Genomic DNA, 15,610 nt, shown 5'->3' on the forward strand with positions numbered 1-15,610 from the left:
AATACCAATGATATCATGTACCCCTGTATGCTACAGCATGTGTGTGTCACACCCTGTGCATTAGAGCACGTAGTCGTATGCTACCACACGTGTTAAAGCATGTAGTCCCGTGTGTCACAGCACGTGCTAGAGCATGTACTTGTGTGTCACAGTGTGTGTGTGTTAGCACATGCACTCCTGTGTGTCACAGCGCGCGTGTGCTAGACCACATAGGCATGTGTGGGGTAGAACACTGGTGTTGCACAGAGAGCCTGTGGGTATTTTCTTTGCTTCTAGATTCCAATATGCTTCCCCCTCTCTCAGTGCTGGGTGCACGTGAATCTCCCAGCTCATGTGATTGTCTCCAATTAATTAGCACTTTCCTCTTAGCAACTGCCTGGAGGCCGACAAGCTGGGCCAAGAATGGCAAAGCGAGACTCCTTCCACTTCACTGTTCAGGGAGCTGAATTGGAGCCAGGCGCTGTCCACAGGACGTGTCCCCCTTCGGCTCCCAGAAATTAGGCAGCACCGGGGAGTTAGTGGGCTGTTTGCGCTCCTCAATCAGCCATTAGCTAGCACCCCCGCCTGCTTTCAGGGGGGCTCTCTGCCCGGGAGACGTGGCATTAGTGAAGCGTGCTCTGTTTGCGGGAGGAGGTGCGGGAGACTTGCCAAACGAGTGAGTGGCTGGGATTGGCAGCCTTTGCTATGGAGCTGGCCTCCTCTGGGGGCTTGGGAAGGGACTACATAACCTAGGGAAAGCAAATGTGCAAACATCCCAGGCAGAGAAGGAAGGAGAACTTGTGTTTCGCAGAAGGTGCCCAGATCCTACCCGGATTGGCACCGGCGTCAAGCCCTGAGGACAGCCGTTGAAGTGTCTCCATTACGTTACGCCGGATCAGCGTAGTGATACTGGTTCGACTCTTAGCGGCGGGCCGGCCGCAGAATGCAATGGCTGCACTTCCACTGTGCCCGTGGCGTGAACGAGCCGGACAGACAAGGGACAGGACCAGCGTTCCCGGAAAGCTGAGCGCTTGGGCGGCCTCCCAGGAGAGGCTCCAAGGCCACCCAGGTGATTAGCAGAGCGCCCACAGCCTCCCACAGGTGGCAGCGTGTGTTTCTACTGGTGTTGCACATCTGCACATGCCTCGGTGCACGGAACAAAATGTATTCTGCACACGAATGGGAAAAAATGAGACACGGGACAGGACCTAGCACCGGCCCCAGGGAGCTGAAATTGGATGGAGAGCCACGGCGCTGCCCCTGCAGCCTGTCTGGCACTAGATCTCACCTGCCTTGTGAGAGGGAGAAGGGGGCAGAGGGGAAGGGATTTACGGATGTGAAAGGGCGCAAGAGTGCTGTGTGTATGGAAGTGCAGGTATATGACAGCGTAGCTGGCTTTATGCCATGAGAACAGGACTGCCCATCACCTCCCAGGTCCCCTGCTATTGCAGGCAACCCTGTCGGACTGGAGCGCCCTTTCAAAAGTAGCCTGTAACTGGCCATCAATCCAGGATTGGATGCTGCTCCCTGGGACCAGCTCCCAGATGTGGCGAGGCCCTTTCCAGCCTGGGACAGACACCTGGGGCATGTGTCTCTTTTCCACGCCTTAGCGGTGCCTGGCTAGCGTGTCTGAACCAAACAGCATGTGTGAAGGGGCACATGTGCATGTCACATACGTGGGACCAGGTGGTTGCCTTGTGCCTGTGAAAACATGCGAGCCCTACTACAGCTGGGCACACATCTGCCGAGTGTGTGCATGACACATCTGTGCAAGCCCAGGGCATTCACGTGAACGCACGTGGGCATGAGAGGAAGCAGGGCTCTCCTGCTGGGGTGGGGCGCGCTCCCCAGCACCGGGGCCAACAGGCGAGTTTGAGAAAGGTCAGCGCTCCTCCATCGTTTTAATTCCTTTTTAATTAAGCGCTGGAGAAAATCTCTTGCTGCTCATCTCGTTCCTTAATCCACTTAAAGCCCCCGCAATCCCGGCTCCTTGGGCCGAGGCGCGGGAGCCGGGCTCCCTGGTGGCGTCAGCGGCTTTCCAGGGCCGGGCCCAGGCAGGCTGTGCATGGCTCACTCCTCCCTGTGCGCTCGCCTCTGGCCGGGGGCGGCTGCACCAAGGCGAGCTTCCAGGAGAGCTCGTTTGTGCCGGGCGCCTGCCCCTGCCAGGCCCATCGCAGCAGCCGAATTGGCACGGGGCTATTTGCCAAGTCACCCCCAAAAGCAGCCGGCTCCTGCATTCCTCTACCAGCCAGCCCTGCAGCGCCCTGAGCTACTGCTGCGTGCCCCTCCACCCTACGGAGCAATTCACACCGAATTCATTCTGCTCCACAGCTGCCCTGCGGCCAGGCAGGTTTCCACGGCCGGAAGCAGGAATCCAAGCCACGGCCCTCTGCTCCAAAGGCGCACACCTGCCCTCTCCTGCTGCGGGTTAGGCCTGGTGCAGCTCCCTGTCTGCCCCATAGGGGGCAGTGGAGACACACGCGCGAGCCAGCAGGTGGCGCCGTGGGGAGAGGGGGGATGCAGCAGTGAGGGGTTATGGGAGCCTGAGCTGAGGGCTCTCTGTTGCGGCCGGGGTGGGGGGAATCCAGCGATCACTGACGAGCTTTGCTGCCCGCCCCCCCATCTCAGCCAGGACAGGGCATTCAGGCTGACGGGTCCTAGCCCCACAGGGGGCTGCTCCACTGGGGCGCTATTTAATAGAAGAAAACTCACCAGCCCCTCCTCAGCCCCACCCTTCCACCCGCAGGGCGATGCTGGGAGCCGCACCCGCCGTCCTCCAGCTTCACCTCCAGAGGGCGCCAGCGAGCTGCCCTTCCCGCGGGCCGGCTGACCCCCAGGCTGGCCATGGCTCAGCAGAATGGTGATGAAGGACGTGCTGGGCAGCCCGCAGAGGGGTGGAAAGCTGGGGGACGAGACTCCCCCCCGCGAACGCTTCGCGCAGCCAGACTGGGAGAGCCGCCCTAGCCCTGCTCAGGGCCTGGCGCCCGTGCCAAGAGGCAGCCTTAGCAAGCGGACAGCCCTGAGCACCCATATATGGAGGCTGCCGTCTCCCTGCCCCCCCCCCAGAGCTTCTCAGTGTGCACGCCCCGCGTGCCGATCAGAGCCAAGCTCTGCCTCCCCTCATGGGCACAGGGAGAAGTGGCCCCGTCGGTCACCTGGTGTCCTGCCTGAACAGTCAAGGGAGGTACTTGTCAGTAACCGAATGCACCATGGCTGGGTATGCTCTGCCCCCCATCTCCCTCAGGGGCTGGCCCAGGGAGCAAACGGCAGGAGCTGAGACAGGCTCACCTGCACTAAGCCAGTGTGCTGGTGTTGTGTGGGGCTGAGCAGCTGGTGCACTGCGCTGCGGTGCTTTCTGCGTCGAAGGGGAGCGGGTGGGGCAGGTGGGACCCCCTCTGCGAAGGGCTGTGCAGTACTTCTGAGCAGACACCTCTGCGTACAACGGCCGGACCCCAAGCGAGTCCTGGCCACTCAGTTCCTCTGCCCTCCCCTTTCCAGCTTTCTCCCCTTCCCACCAGCTCCCATTCACTCACCAGGATGACAGCGACCACGCCCCCCGCGTCCTTGTCCACCAGCGGGTTTATCAGCACTGCAAAGCAAGATGGCAAAGTCAGCCTGGTGCAGAGGAGACACCGCAGGAGGCGATGACAGGGAAGCAGGGTGGGGACGCATGCTGGCACGTGCAGACTTGGTGGTGTCTGAGGAGACACCACAGATCGGTCGCTATCAATCCATACACCTCCCACTTCATCCTCCCCATGTATCTTTTCCCCATCCATCCATCCATCAATCCAATGCACCCCATGTACCCTCCTCCCCATCCATCCATCCATCCATCTCTCCCTTCCATGCACCATATGTACCACCTTCTCCATCTATCCATGGTATGTACTCTCCTCCATCCATCTACCCACCCACCCCGTGTACCCCCCTTTCCATCCATCTACTCACCCCATGTACCCCCTTTCCATCCATCTACTCACCCCATGTACCCCCCTTTCCATCCACCCACCCACCCCGTGTACCCGCCTTTCCATCCATCCATCCACCCACCCACCCCGTGTACCCCCCTTTCCATCCACCCACCCACCCCGTGTACCCCCCTTTCCATCCACCCACCCACCCCGTGTACCCCCCTTTCCATCCATCCACCCACCCACCCACCCCGTGTACCCCCCTTTCCATCCATCCACCCACCCACCCCGTGTACCCCCCTTTTCACCCACCCCTCCACCCCGTGTACCCCTCTTTCCATCCATCCACCCACCCCATTTACCCCTCTTCACCCTTCCCTCCCTCCCATCCATTGATCTCTGCCATGTGCCTCATGCTCTGTCTCTGCCAGGTGCCCCGGCACAGGGCTGCTGCTCAATCCATCTGTGCCCTGCGTGCCTCACTGCAGTAACTGAGCACCGGCCTTTCCGAAACGCAGAGACGGAGACTGCTCCCCTCCCCCCCCCCGCCCACCTAGCGACGTCCCATCCCAGCCTCTTCCTACCTTGCTTATCAGGAGGCAAAGGTGCCGCCAGGCTGCCCATCTGCTTGCCCGGGAGCTCGGAGGGGAGCAGCCCGCTGCATTCCACCCGCTTCTGCCGGAGGACGGCATCTCTGGAAGCACAAGAGCAGAGGGCACCGTCCTGAGCCCACTGGCCAAGGAGATGCAGCGCGGGGGGCCCAGGCTCCGGGAGATGAGGAAAACAGCCTGCCCCAGCCCGGGAGATAGGCAGGCTGACTGGCCCCCTGGCAGGGCTCAGCTAGTGCCCACCGGCCGAGTGACCAGGGGGCGAGTGGGTGTCATTGCACTGACGCTCATGGGCGGCACGGGGCTAACGAGTTTAGTCTCGGAGCCCGGTACTACAAAGAGGCCAAAGGTCCCACCCAGGCTGAATCTCGCCCAGGCTGGGACTGCAATTCAGCCACAAACCCGGATGTGAGTTTCGACCGAGGGCTCGGCCAAGGCCCCGGTTCTGAGCATCCCTGGGACAATCAGACACCCCCAGAGGAACGCAGGGGGCCTGAACCCCAATCGGCTGATTGTATCCCGCGTTCCTCTACCATCCCAGCGTACAACGTGAGCCTGAGCCGTCCCGCTGCCGAAGGTCAGCCTGGCCTCATCCTCCGGGAGGCTTTCAAGGCTGTAGCCACCAAAGGGAGCCAGGCCGACAGACAGATCTGTCCCAGGGCCTCCGGTATAAAGTAAGCTGCTGGAATTGCAATATGAGAGCCCCCATTTCCTAGGCATCAGCAGGGGCAGGGGAAGTCTCCAGGAAGTGAAGAAGAGCAGGAAGCCTTCCCGGGTCTCGGCCCAGAACCTGACACATTTGCACTGCCCTGCTCTTGAGTGCGCACAAGGAGAGCTGAGTGTTGATGAGAGAAGGGTGAATCCCAGCTGGAAGTTGGGAAACTCTCTTAACCAAGACCTCTAGGTTACCCCGAGTTTAGAGTCGCAGGAGCAGGCGTTTCTTTTCCTTGCTTGGAGCCCTGCCTGTCTTTGCTCCTCCTCCTTGCTGGCCCTTCACCCGGAGCCTTTCTGCGTAACAACCTCCCTCCCGTGGTGAACAGGAGTGTTGGCCAAGCAGCTGGCCAGTGAACCAGCGGCGGTGCCGGGGCTCCTAGAGGAGCTGCAGAGGCAGCATCGCCTGCAAACGCAGACTGATGGGGCTGGGCACCGTAGAGTCTCGGAGGAGCTCAGGTGCAGTGTCTCTGCTAGGTACAGGTCACGCCGGTAGCGCCACACTCCTGAGAGCGGCTCACGACCCTGAATGCCGACCGCAGGGCAGGCTGTCAGAACCCAGGGCAGAGGCCACACGGTGGCGGTGCGTTCTGCAATTAGATCGCACCAAGCCTGGAACAAGTCTGCCTGCCTGGGTCACTCTCCCAAGCTTTCCTGGGTGTCCCAGACAGCCCCAGTCCCTAGCTGGCCACTCAGACAAACTGGACTGTGTGATAAATGGCCATAAGCATAGGCTTATCGGGTAGTCGAGTCACTACTCAACTAGGCATTCCCCGCCCCCCTTGCTGCCTCTGTGTCAGAGGCAGCAAGGGGGGAGCAGGAGCCAGTGCTGGGGGAGCCAGCTTAAACGCCGGTTCCCCCCCATCACCATCACTTCAGGGGAGGTGGGGGGGGGGCAGAGGAGGCAGAAGCACAGCAGGAAGCAGTCCCCCCCACCCCGCGCCAGTCCGACTGCTGTGCCTTTGCCTTTGAAATGTAGCAAGAGCCCCACAGGGGACTAATGCAGTCCCCGCTCCCCCCGGGCTCCCAGCTGCGCCTCTGCCTTTGAAATGTAGTAAGAGCCATGGGCGGAGGCTCAGCCGGGATAGCGAGCATCTCACCCCTTACCGACTAATCGAGTAGTCATTGGAAATTCCATCAACTACTCGATTAGCTGATTCATCGAAATTTCACATCCCTGTTCAACGCGGCCGCCCCTCGGGGCTGGCAAGCAGCAACCAGGCGCCAGCCGTGCTGATCTCAGGGGCTGCTCACACAGACAGATCCACTCAGATGTGGCTCATGTCTGCAGGCAGACGGTACAGCCCTTTAAATAGCACCGTCCAAAGAGCCACTCCCATGCTGCGCTGCTGCTGACTTTCCAGTCCTCCTCACCTGCAGAGGGCACCCTCCCTCAGCGCATTCCTCCACGGAATCTGCCAAAGGTGGCCCCGGCATGTGCTGCCCCTAGTGGGAAGGATGAATTACTGCATGCTGGAGGAATTCGCTCACCCTGCCTGCTCTTGGGCTATGTCTAGACTACGGGGAAGATTCGAAAGAGGATATGCAAATTCCACGGGAATTTGCATATCTTCTTCCGATCTCACTTTCGGAAGCAGAGCTTTCGAAATTGGAAGTAGTTTAGACGCAAGCTTTTAACAATGAGAGATGCGGTGTCCTTTACGCAGGCGGGCGGTCACACCTTAGACAGGCATATGGGCTTTGCTTTTCTCTGCTAAGAGAAATAAGTCATTGTCTTTCATTCCATCCCAAAGTCTTGACCGTCACACCCGGGGAGAGGACCCCAGGGCTAGCAGGACCGGCGGGCTGTGGAGCCCATGGCAGGGCTGGCAGGACCCCACAGAGGCTGTCTGGAGGCCGGGACCCAGGGCGGAGAAGCTGGTAGCGGGGCCAGTCTCCAAGTGTGGGAAACTGGGTGCAAAACCTGAAGGTGCTGCAGCACCCCTGCCCCTATGGCTGGGAGCCATCACCATTCACTGTTATTTAGGCTGTTTGATCTGGAAGCCAGAGAGAGACGAGACTTTCAAGGGCATCTGGTTCCAGGGCCCTTGGGACCGATCGGGTCGAGTCTGGGCACCGCTGAGGGAGTCTGCTCAGGGCGAATTGCTCAACACCAGGGCTCCTTACAGCCCTAGACTGGAGACCTCTCTCAAACCAGGCCACAAACCAGTCACACCGAACACTCCAGCTGCCAATCCAGCCAGCAGGAAGCCTCACGAGCAAAACCCCTCAGGCACCCCAGCTCTCCCTGTGCCACAACCAGCCCCCGGGCCTAATACACAGGTGAGGGGTTATAGAACCCGATCTCCCCTACCCCGAACGGGTTCTCCCGGTCCCAAAGAACCAGCCACAGATTCCCAGTCAATTTATACTTTATCTTACCCACAAGATAAGGCTACGTCTACACTGGCATGATTTTCCGGAAATGCTTATAACGGAAAACTTTTCCGTTATAAGCATTTTTGGAAAAAGCACGTCTACATTGGCAGGATGCTTTTCCGGAAAAGTACTTTTTGCGGAAAAGCGTCCGTGACCAATCTAGACGCGCTTTTCCACAAAAAAGCCCTGATCGTCATTTTCGCAATCGGGGCTTTTTCGCGGAAAAGACTACTGTGCTGTCTACACTGGCCCTTTTCCTGAACAGTTTTCCGGAAAAGGACTTTTGCCCGAATGGGAGCAGCATAGTATTTCCGGAAAAGCACTGATGATTTTACATTAGATCATCAGTGCTTTTCCGGAAATTCAAGGGGCCAGTGTAGACAGCTGGCAAGTTATTCCGGAAAAGCGGCTGATTTTCCGGAATAAGTGGCCAATGTAGACACAGCCTAAAGGTTTATTAACAAAAGAAAGAAAAGGGTGAGAATAAGGTTGTTAAGGAGAATACATCACATGCACCAGTCACCCAGTTCTCGAAGCAGGTTCTTAGCAGAGACGTTACAAACTGCTAGCTTAGAAGTCTCTGGTGTACATCCTGTGTCAGGACGGGTCAGCAAATCCTTCCCGGCTTTGTCCCTAGCAAGGCTGCATCTGGGGAGGAGACCACCCCATGGCATTTTATATCCATTCCTGGTACCTCCCAAGCTGGAGCAGGGCACATGGGCAGTGACCTGCCTCTGTTCCACATGCCAGCAGCCTTTTTGCCCTGGCTGGTTTGCAGGTTTCCAGACGCATCCCTCAGGTGTGAATTGGCCTCTCTGAGAGCCATCGTCCCCGAAGCCGTGCTGATTAGCATAGTCCTTCGTTGGACGTTCCTTTCTCAGACGGAGAACGTTCACAGCACCAGCACAGAGTCCATATTCATAACTCCCCATCCAAACACCACGCAAGTACATGAGCAGCATACATAGACTGAGTAGGACACAAGCTTTCATTTGACACCCCACATGGCCCCCTTTGTACAGACGTTGGGGCAAACACGCCCCTGTGGGCGCAGCCGTGATCTGTCTGCTCATTATAAAACCCAATAACATGACAGGCCCAAAAGAGGCTCCTTGCCCAACTTCTGCCCAGTGGGAAACACGCCACGTGTCAAGGCTGCCACCCCAGCCCATGGGGGCCTGTCCCATCACTAAACCCAGCCCGGAGGGCAGGTGGGACTAGTGGGTTGGGCACCAGACTGGCTGTCAGGAGATCGGGGTGTTCTTCCCACCTCAGCTGGTGGGTGACCGTGGGCAATTCCCTGCCTCAGTTTCCCCTCCAGCAGAGTGTAAGCTCTGTGGAGCAGGGCTGTCTCTGACTATGGAAGTCTCTGCACTGTGCTCTAAGCCTGGTTTGAGCCCCTGTTTTCTGTCCACACACACCTCAGTCTGACTCCGGTCAGCAAGCGCTCCGGAGCCGGGGCCCTGCCAGGGGGCAGTCAGTGCCCGAGTCCCACTGGCACTGGGGTCCAAGCCCTGGTATTCCGCAGTGTGGACACAGCTCAGGCTAGCGCAGCGGCTCCAGCCACAGGGAGCCCAGGTTTCCAGTGCAGTGAGGCTGCGCAAGGATGGCTTGGAAACCCGGGTCCCGCAGCCATGGGTTCCCAATGCACAGACCCTGTGCACCGGTCCCCAACACCCCGCTCGCCGCAGACTGCGGGGCTGCTGAAATACAAGCAGAATCGTCACAACCACCCACCTCGCAGCAGCCTGACAAGCTGCTGTTTATCACACCCCTTCGCCTGCTCCTGGAGCCAGCTTTCCATGCAGCCAATCAGCGCCCGCCAGCGCAGCCTCGGGTGGCGACAAGCCTGTGGCCATCCAACGGGCCAGACTGGTCCCCGGATTGCCCCCCCACTGCTGTGCCGATTCCAATGGGAGGAGCAAGCCGGCACCGTCTGGGGGGCCAGATGGCTGGAAATTCAAAGGCGGGGCCGGGGCTTTGTAAGTGAGTTTTCAAAACTGAAAGAGTTGTTTCTAGGAGGGTTGTTTTTTTAAAATGACAGAGCCAAACTTGGCTGGTTGCGGAGCGAGCATCGCGGCGGCTCACCAGTCTGCAGACCTGCATCCCCGCTAGCTCCGCTCAGATAGCCAGGCACAGAGCCAGGCACAGACCCCGGGCCTTCTGCCCCGGCAGCACAAGCATCTCCCTGCTGAACTGAGAGAGCTCCAGCCCGGGCAGCCAAAGGGAGACTCGTACGCCGCCTGGGCCTGGCCATCCTGCGATTCCGTGTCTTCACACTGGACCACAGTGAGCTGGCACCGTCTCGCTCTCCTGGCAGCAGTCTGCCATCACCAACCCCTTCCCAGCTCCCCAGCAGCTACTGCCTTGCCAGCCCTGGGAGCAAGGAGGGGACGGCCCATGGGAGCTTCCCAGGGACATCTCCCCGTCTGCACGGCCAGGGCAACAAATAGTCCAGCAGCATCTTATAGACCAGTGGTTCCCAACATTTTAAGGCTGCTGGGCGCCCGGGGCACAAGAATGGCTCGGGCCGACCCTGGTCACTAGGCGGGTTCACATAAATGCCCCGGCGGGTGCCATGGCACCCGTGGGCACCGCGTTGAGGACCACTGTTATAGACTAACAAAACACATAGATGGGATCGTGAGCTTTTGTGGGCACAACCCCCTTCTCCAGATGACCGGAGTATTAAAAGTCCAGCTCCAAGAATAAATAAGGGAAGGGGGCGGAAAGGAGGGGGAGGGGAAGAAAAAAATAGTGAAGTAGACTGTTCAAGTTCCAAGAAGTTGATGAGAACAATTTGCACCTCTTTAAGTACCCATTGTTCGGCTGGTTAAGTAATTAGGATGTAACAGGTAGTGTGGGAGCCAGGCAATGTCTTTATTCATTCCTCTCTGATAGGAATCAAACTTGTGAATGAAGTTAAGTTCCAACCCTTCCCTGTGTATTTGGCTTGTGGAATTGGCCTGAAACAACAGGGTGACTTGGAGATCCATTAATGAGTGTCCGGGCAGGTTAAAGTGCTCTCCAATGTGTGTTGCTTGTTTGGATTATCTGATTTGTGTCCATTAATTCTTTCCCATAGACACTATCCAGTTTGGCCAATATACGTGGCAGCTGGGCATTGCTGGCTTAGATCACATTTGTGGCTGTGCAGTTAAATTACCACAGTAATTTCTTTTACCTTAGGACAAGGTTATATTACAGGGTTTGCTGGACGAACTTGCCTCCTGTGTGCATTGTAATTTAAGTTGTGTCCCTTGCCTGAATTGCAAATGAAGCTGTGTGAGATTCTTTTGTAACCTCTTTAGCCACTTGTTCAGCCTTTCTAAAATGCAGTCCTGTCAGAAAGTCTCTGTAAAATGGGTTGGTGGGAGTGGAGACTGCGAGTCGTTAAGGAGAAGTGTGGAAGACATTACGAAATGTCCAGATGCTCAAAAAGAAGGGAGAGATTTGGAGACAGTCAGAAAACATCCACTGTGTCTGCTGCTAACAGAGTTAGCAGAACTGACAACCTCGGATGCCTCCCAGAATGAGCTGCCACACGAGCGATCAAGATGACAATAAGGATCAAAGGATCACTGCGGGAAATTCCGAGATGTAACGCCACTTAAGGATTAGCAATTGCAGAGCGACATTGCAAAATCCATAGACCCCAATGGGAACATACAAGTGTAAAGGAGGAGGCGTTTTGCCATTGAACTCTGGGTTCAATTCTGCAGCAACACGGAGCATTGAATTACAGTCAGCTGAGCCTAGTTCCTTACTCGTGTTCAATCTAACTGGCCATTAGATTGACCTGAGCTATGACAGACTGGTAAATAGAACCATTGTGTGTGTGTGTGTGTGTGTGTGTGCAAGTATATCCACACGCTGCTTTTCATGTTGTATTTTGTGTGTGTGTGTGTGTGTGTGTGTGTGTGTGTGTGTGTGTGTGTGTGTGTATCCACACGCTGCTTTTCATGTTGTATTTTCAGTAAATGAGGTGTACGGTCTGGTCTCCTGAAAAAGATCCCATGTGCATTTTATAAGGAGAGAGAGAGTTCATGTCAGCTATGCAGCAAGGGCTGTGGTGTTACAGCGAAAGTATCTCTGCCTGGGCTGGCCCTGGGGAAGCTGGTGGCAGCTTTCTGGCACTTTGTTATCCACCGAACACTCTGCAAAGTGGGAGATGGCGCTGATACCCTCATTGCACAGGCCAGTGATGAATCTAGGGTTCCAGGGACCCAGCCCTTCACTCAGTCTGCTAAAATACAGCTCCCTTGCAGCAGGCCCAGCACACCTGGAAATACACTGCACCTAAATGCAATATTGGGAGCACAGGAATCACCATCCCAGATGAGGCAAATAGTCCACCTAATCTGTTATTGTGTTACTCGTGTTGTTATAGCGTCCTAAGTGAGGGAATAAATATCATGCAGCAGGGAGTTCCATCAGTTCACAGCAAATTAGTCTGTAAACTCTTTGAGGCAGAAGCTGTGTTTTTGTTTGGTGACTGAGCACAGCAGAGGCCTGTTCCATGGCTGGAGCTCCTGGATGCTAGAGTAACACAAATAAATAATAATAAACACAGAAGCATTTCCTTGTATTTGGATCTCTTGCCTTCTTAATTTCCAGGTGCCATCTTGTTCTTGCTCTAGGGGGCACGTTTTGTGTGTGGTTTATTTATAGGCAATTCTAGGTCCCTCATTACCTTCTATCCAAGGCTGCAGAACCATTCATGTACAGACTGCAGCATGCCCCATGTGAGACAGGCCAGTCTGAGCCCCCTTGCTACAAGTGGAGGAATGAGCCAGATGGGGATGAAGGGACTTACCCAAGGCTAAGCAGGCAGGCTGTGGCAGAGCTGGGAACAGCTCCTCGATCTCCTGGTGTTTGCAAAACTGGAGCAATGTTGCAGCGGAGGTCCAGTGCCTGCAGGCTCTGGGGTAGAGGCAGGGCATATTGGAAAGTAAGTTTCAGGGCCATCCCAGACCCAGCTGCCACGGTGGTTAATGCTCTGTGGAAATGAACCATGCCAGACCCCTGCCACAGCCCACACCCGGATTCCCTCTGCCTGTATTCGTTTATGCTTGTTCCCCCAGCTTGTTAGCTGGCAGGCCTGGATCCTGACTTCACTGCACCCTTGGCCCAGGGGAGGCGCCGTTGCAGTGTGTGGCTGCGAAATCACATTCCCGTGCTGGGGAGCACATGGCCAGTGGATGGAGAATAACTCGCTTTGAAAAGCGACATCCAGTTGCTTCCTGATATGAGCTGTGAGAGGTCTCAGTCCCACTCCTAACAGGCAGATGTCCACCTCTTCATTCCCTGCCTGGCTCTGAACCCAGGACCTTTGGTATTAAAAGCATCTCATGCCTTTAGGGCACGGAGTCACGCTCACAATCCTTAAATTCCTCCATCTTCAGCATAGGCACTTGGCCAGCCTCCGATTACCAGTAGTGGAGCGCTTCATAGCCTTGAATGCCTACCTCCCGCGAGGCAGGACAGCGCTGGTATCTCCGTTTTACAGATGGGAAACTGAGGCACGGAGCATCTAACCAACTTGCCCAGGGGGACACAGGGAGCCTGGGGCACAGCAAGGATTTGGATTCAAGTCTCCAAAGTTTCATTCTAGCAACTGCCCACCCATCTTTCATCTCTGCAAGGTCCTTTCCATCAGCCAGTAGCAGCAGTAGATGCTTACCCCTGGCGGACCACTCCCTAGTGTCACCTCCCCACTGCCACTGCCACTGGTCCCATTCATTGAAATCTCAGCAGAATGGACCAACTCTGAACCAGACTTCAAGGACCATCCCTCTCCTGGCTTTAGGGAGCAGGCCAGTGGGGTCACCCTGCACTGTGGCTGCACCCACCCCCCACCCCAATCTGCCCTTGAGTTTCTCGAGCTTCTCCATGTGGCACTAAAGCCACCTGTAAAGAGCTAGGGGCTGGGTAAGGACTCGCTGAGGCCCACAGGTTGCATGGGACACCCTGCCTCAAGTCTGTAGTTGCAACCGATCCAGTAAACTCCCCCCAGCCCTGCACCCTCCAGCTGGCCGCGCCAGGCGCCGAGGGCGTCGCAAAGAGAGATTAAAGCCAAGCTGCCTCTCCAGACGCCATGTGCGGTGGCTTTGTTTTCCACTGTGGCACTTGTGGGGCTGTGGGGGGGATGGGAGAGACCCAAACTGCAAAGGCATTTGGGGTGGGATTCGTTCCTTTCCATGGCAAGTTTCAATTTGTCTCCGGTTCCTCAGATCTGCTTTGTTTATGCAATTAACAGCGGCTCATTGAGGATGTAAACGAGATGAAAGAAGCCCAGACGGAGCCAACGGGCGAATGAAGCAGGCGGATCAATAGAAGCGGGCTCTGATATTTTCTCAAGCCATTGTCATTTCCTTGGTTTTTTTCCCCTTTTAGACCCACATAGCTGCACGGGTCAGTCGACAGCCACGCATGCGGCGCCTGTGAATTTCAACAAGGTCCCGCTCGTTCACGTGGAGACCTCGATGAGCTGTCAGATGCGGAGTCGCTTTGTCCCTGCTCCCCTGAAGTCGAGAGAACAAATTAAAATCTGGGTTTTTAATTTACTGTCATTACTGGGGCTTTCGTTGGCATCCGCTTCTTATCCCTGCGCGGGGAAAAGGAAATGAAGAGGCATTTGCCAGGGAGAGAGGGGTCACTAGTTTCCATGGGGATAATTTAATATGACAAGAAGGACTGTGGGAATAATAGAAATTATTTTGTTAAATGAGCCAAGCTCACGCCCCCATTGTGCCAGGTGCAGCACAGACATATGGATCAGAGAACGGTCAGGCTGGTGGGGACCCTGAGAGGTCCTGTCTGCTGAGGCAGGACCAAGAAAACCTAGGCCAGCCCTGGTAGATGTTTGTCCAGCCTGGTCTTAAAACCTCCAGTGATGGGGATTCCCCAACCTCCGTGGGAAACCTGTTGAGAGAATTCCCGAGAGTGACCAAGTTTTTCCTAATATCTGACCTAAACCTCCCCAGCTATAAACTAAGCCCATTGCTTCTTGTCCTCCCTTCGGTGGTCGCGGAGAACAATTAATCCCTGCCCTTTCTATAACAGCCCTTCAAGTGTTTGATGACGGTTATCAGGTCTCCCCCCTCCAAGCTTCTGTTCCCAAGACTAACCAGCTGTTTTAATCTTCCCTAATAAACCAGGTTCTCTCCACCTTGGATCATTTTTCTTATTCTTCTTTGGACTCTCTGCAGCTTGTCTGCATCTTTCCCAAACTGGAGACAGTTCTCCAGCTGAGGCCTCATCAGTAAAAATCACAGAACACTTGAACTGGAAGGGACCACGCAAGGTCATCAAGTCCAGTCCCTTGCCCTCACGGCAGGACCAAGCATCACCTAGACCAGGGTTACTCAACTTTGAAAGTCCCGAGGGCCACAATGATACTCACAGCACATGCTGAGGGCCGCAACATAAGTGTGGTTGCGTATACATGCAAATGTATGCAAATAGCTTTTCATACTGACGGACCTGAATACAAAGATTAAGGCAAGACTACACACCACACAGGCCCCATTTAAGTCAGTTCTGCTGATAGTAATTGTGACGCAGTGGGGGCGTGCTGTCTGCTCTATAAGCCAGTGTGGTATGGTGGTGCCTTGCTGGTTGCTGGGCTTGGGCAGTGGTGACCTCCACTGGTGGCTATTTGTAGCACGGCCCAACAGGACAGCGGATGAGTCACTAGGCAAGGGTCTCCCAACCTGTCCGACAGGTCGCCTCCCAGGGAGAGAGACAAAGGGAGGAAGGCGGAGACCAACCCCTGTCTGGGGGGGCAGGGCTGGAAGAGAGTCAGTTTCTGTCTTGTATCATGGAGGAAGCAGCCTAAGCAAGGGGCTGGGATTTAGGGGCCCAGTCTCAAGTGGGGCTGAGGCATCCTAGCCCTGCCCTGTAACCAGATTACATCTGTGCTCTGCTGTATCCTGGAGAAGCAATAAACTCCCTGGCTGTGTCTAGACTGCATCCCTTTTCCGTAAAAGGGATGCAAATTAGACACATTGCAGTTGC

The 15,610-nt window shown here is 56.0% G+C and overlaps 1 protein-coding gene across 2 annotated transcripts in view; it reads right to left on the reverse strand.

Moving 5' to 3' along the window:
- The window catches only part of PDE2A (phosphodiesterase 2A), a 348,564-nt gene that overhangs the window by 65,952 nt on the left and 267,002 nt on the right, over nt 1–15,610 (reverse strand). For both annotated transcript variants that reach the window (XM_075919627.2, XM_075919628.2), the window contains 2 exons: nt 4,478–4,587; nt 3,513–3,568 (listed from right to left, as the gene is read on the reverse strand). In XM_075919627.2, coding sequence (XP_075775742.1) covers nt 3,513–3,568; nt 4,478–4,587 — 166 coding nt within the window. The remainder of the gene's footprint in view (nt 1–3,512; nt 3,569–4,477; nt 4,588–15,610) is intronic.

Source organism: Pelodiscus sinensis, chromosome 1, assembly GCF_052426305.1.
Source record: "Pelodiscus sinensis isolate ZL-2025 chromosome 1, ASM5242630v1, whole genome shotgun sequence".
Classification (NCBI taxonomy): Eukaryota; Metazoa; Chordata; order Testudines; family Trionychidae; genus Pelodiscus; species Pelodiscus sinensis.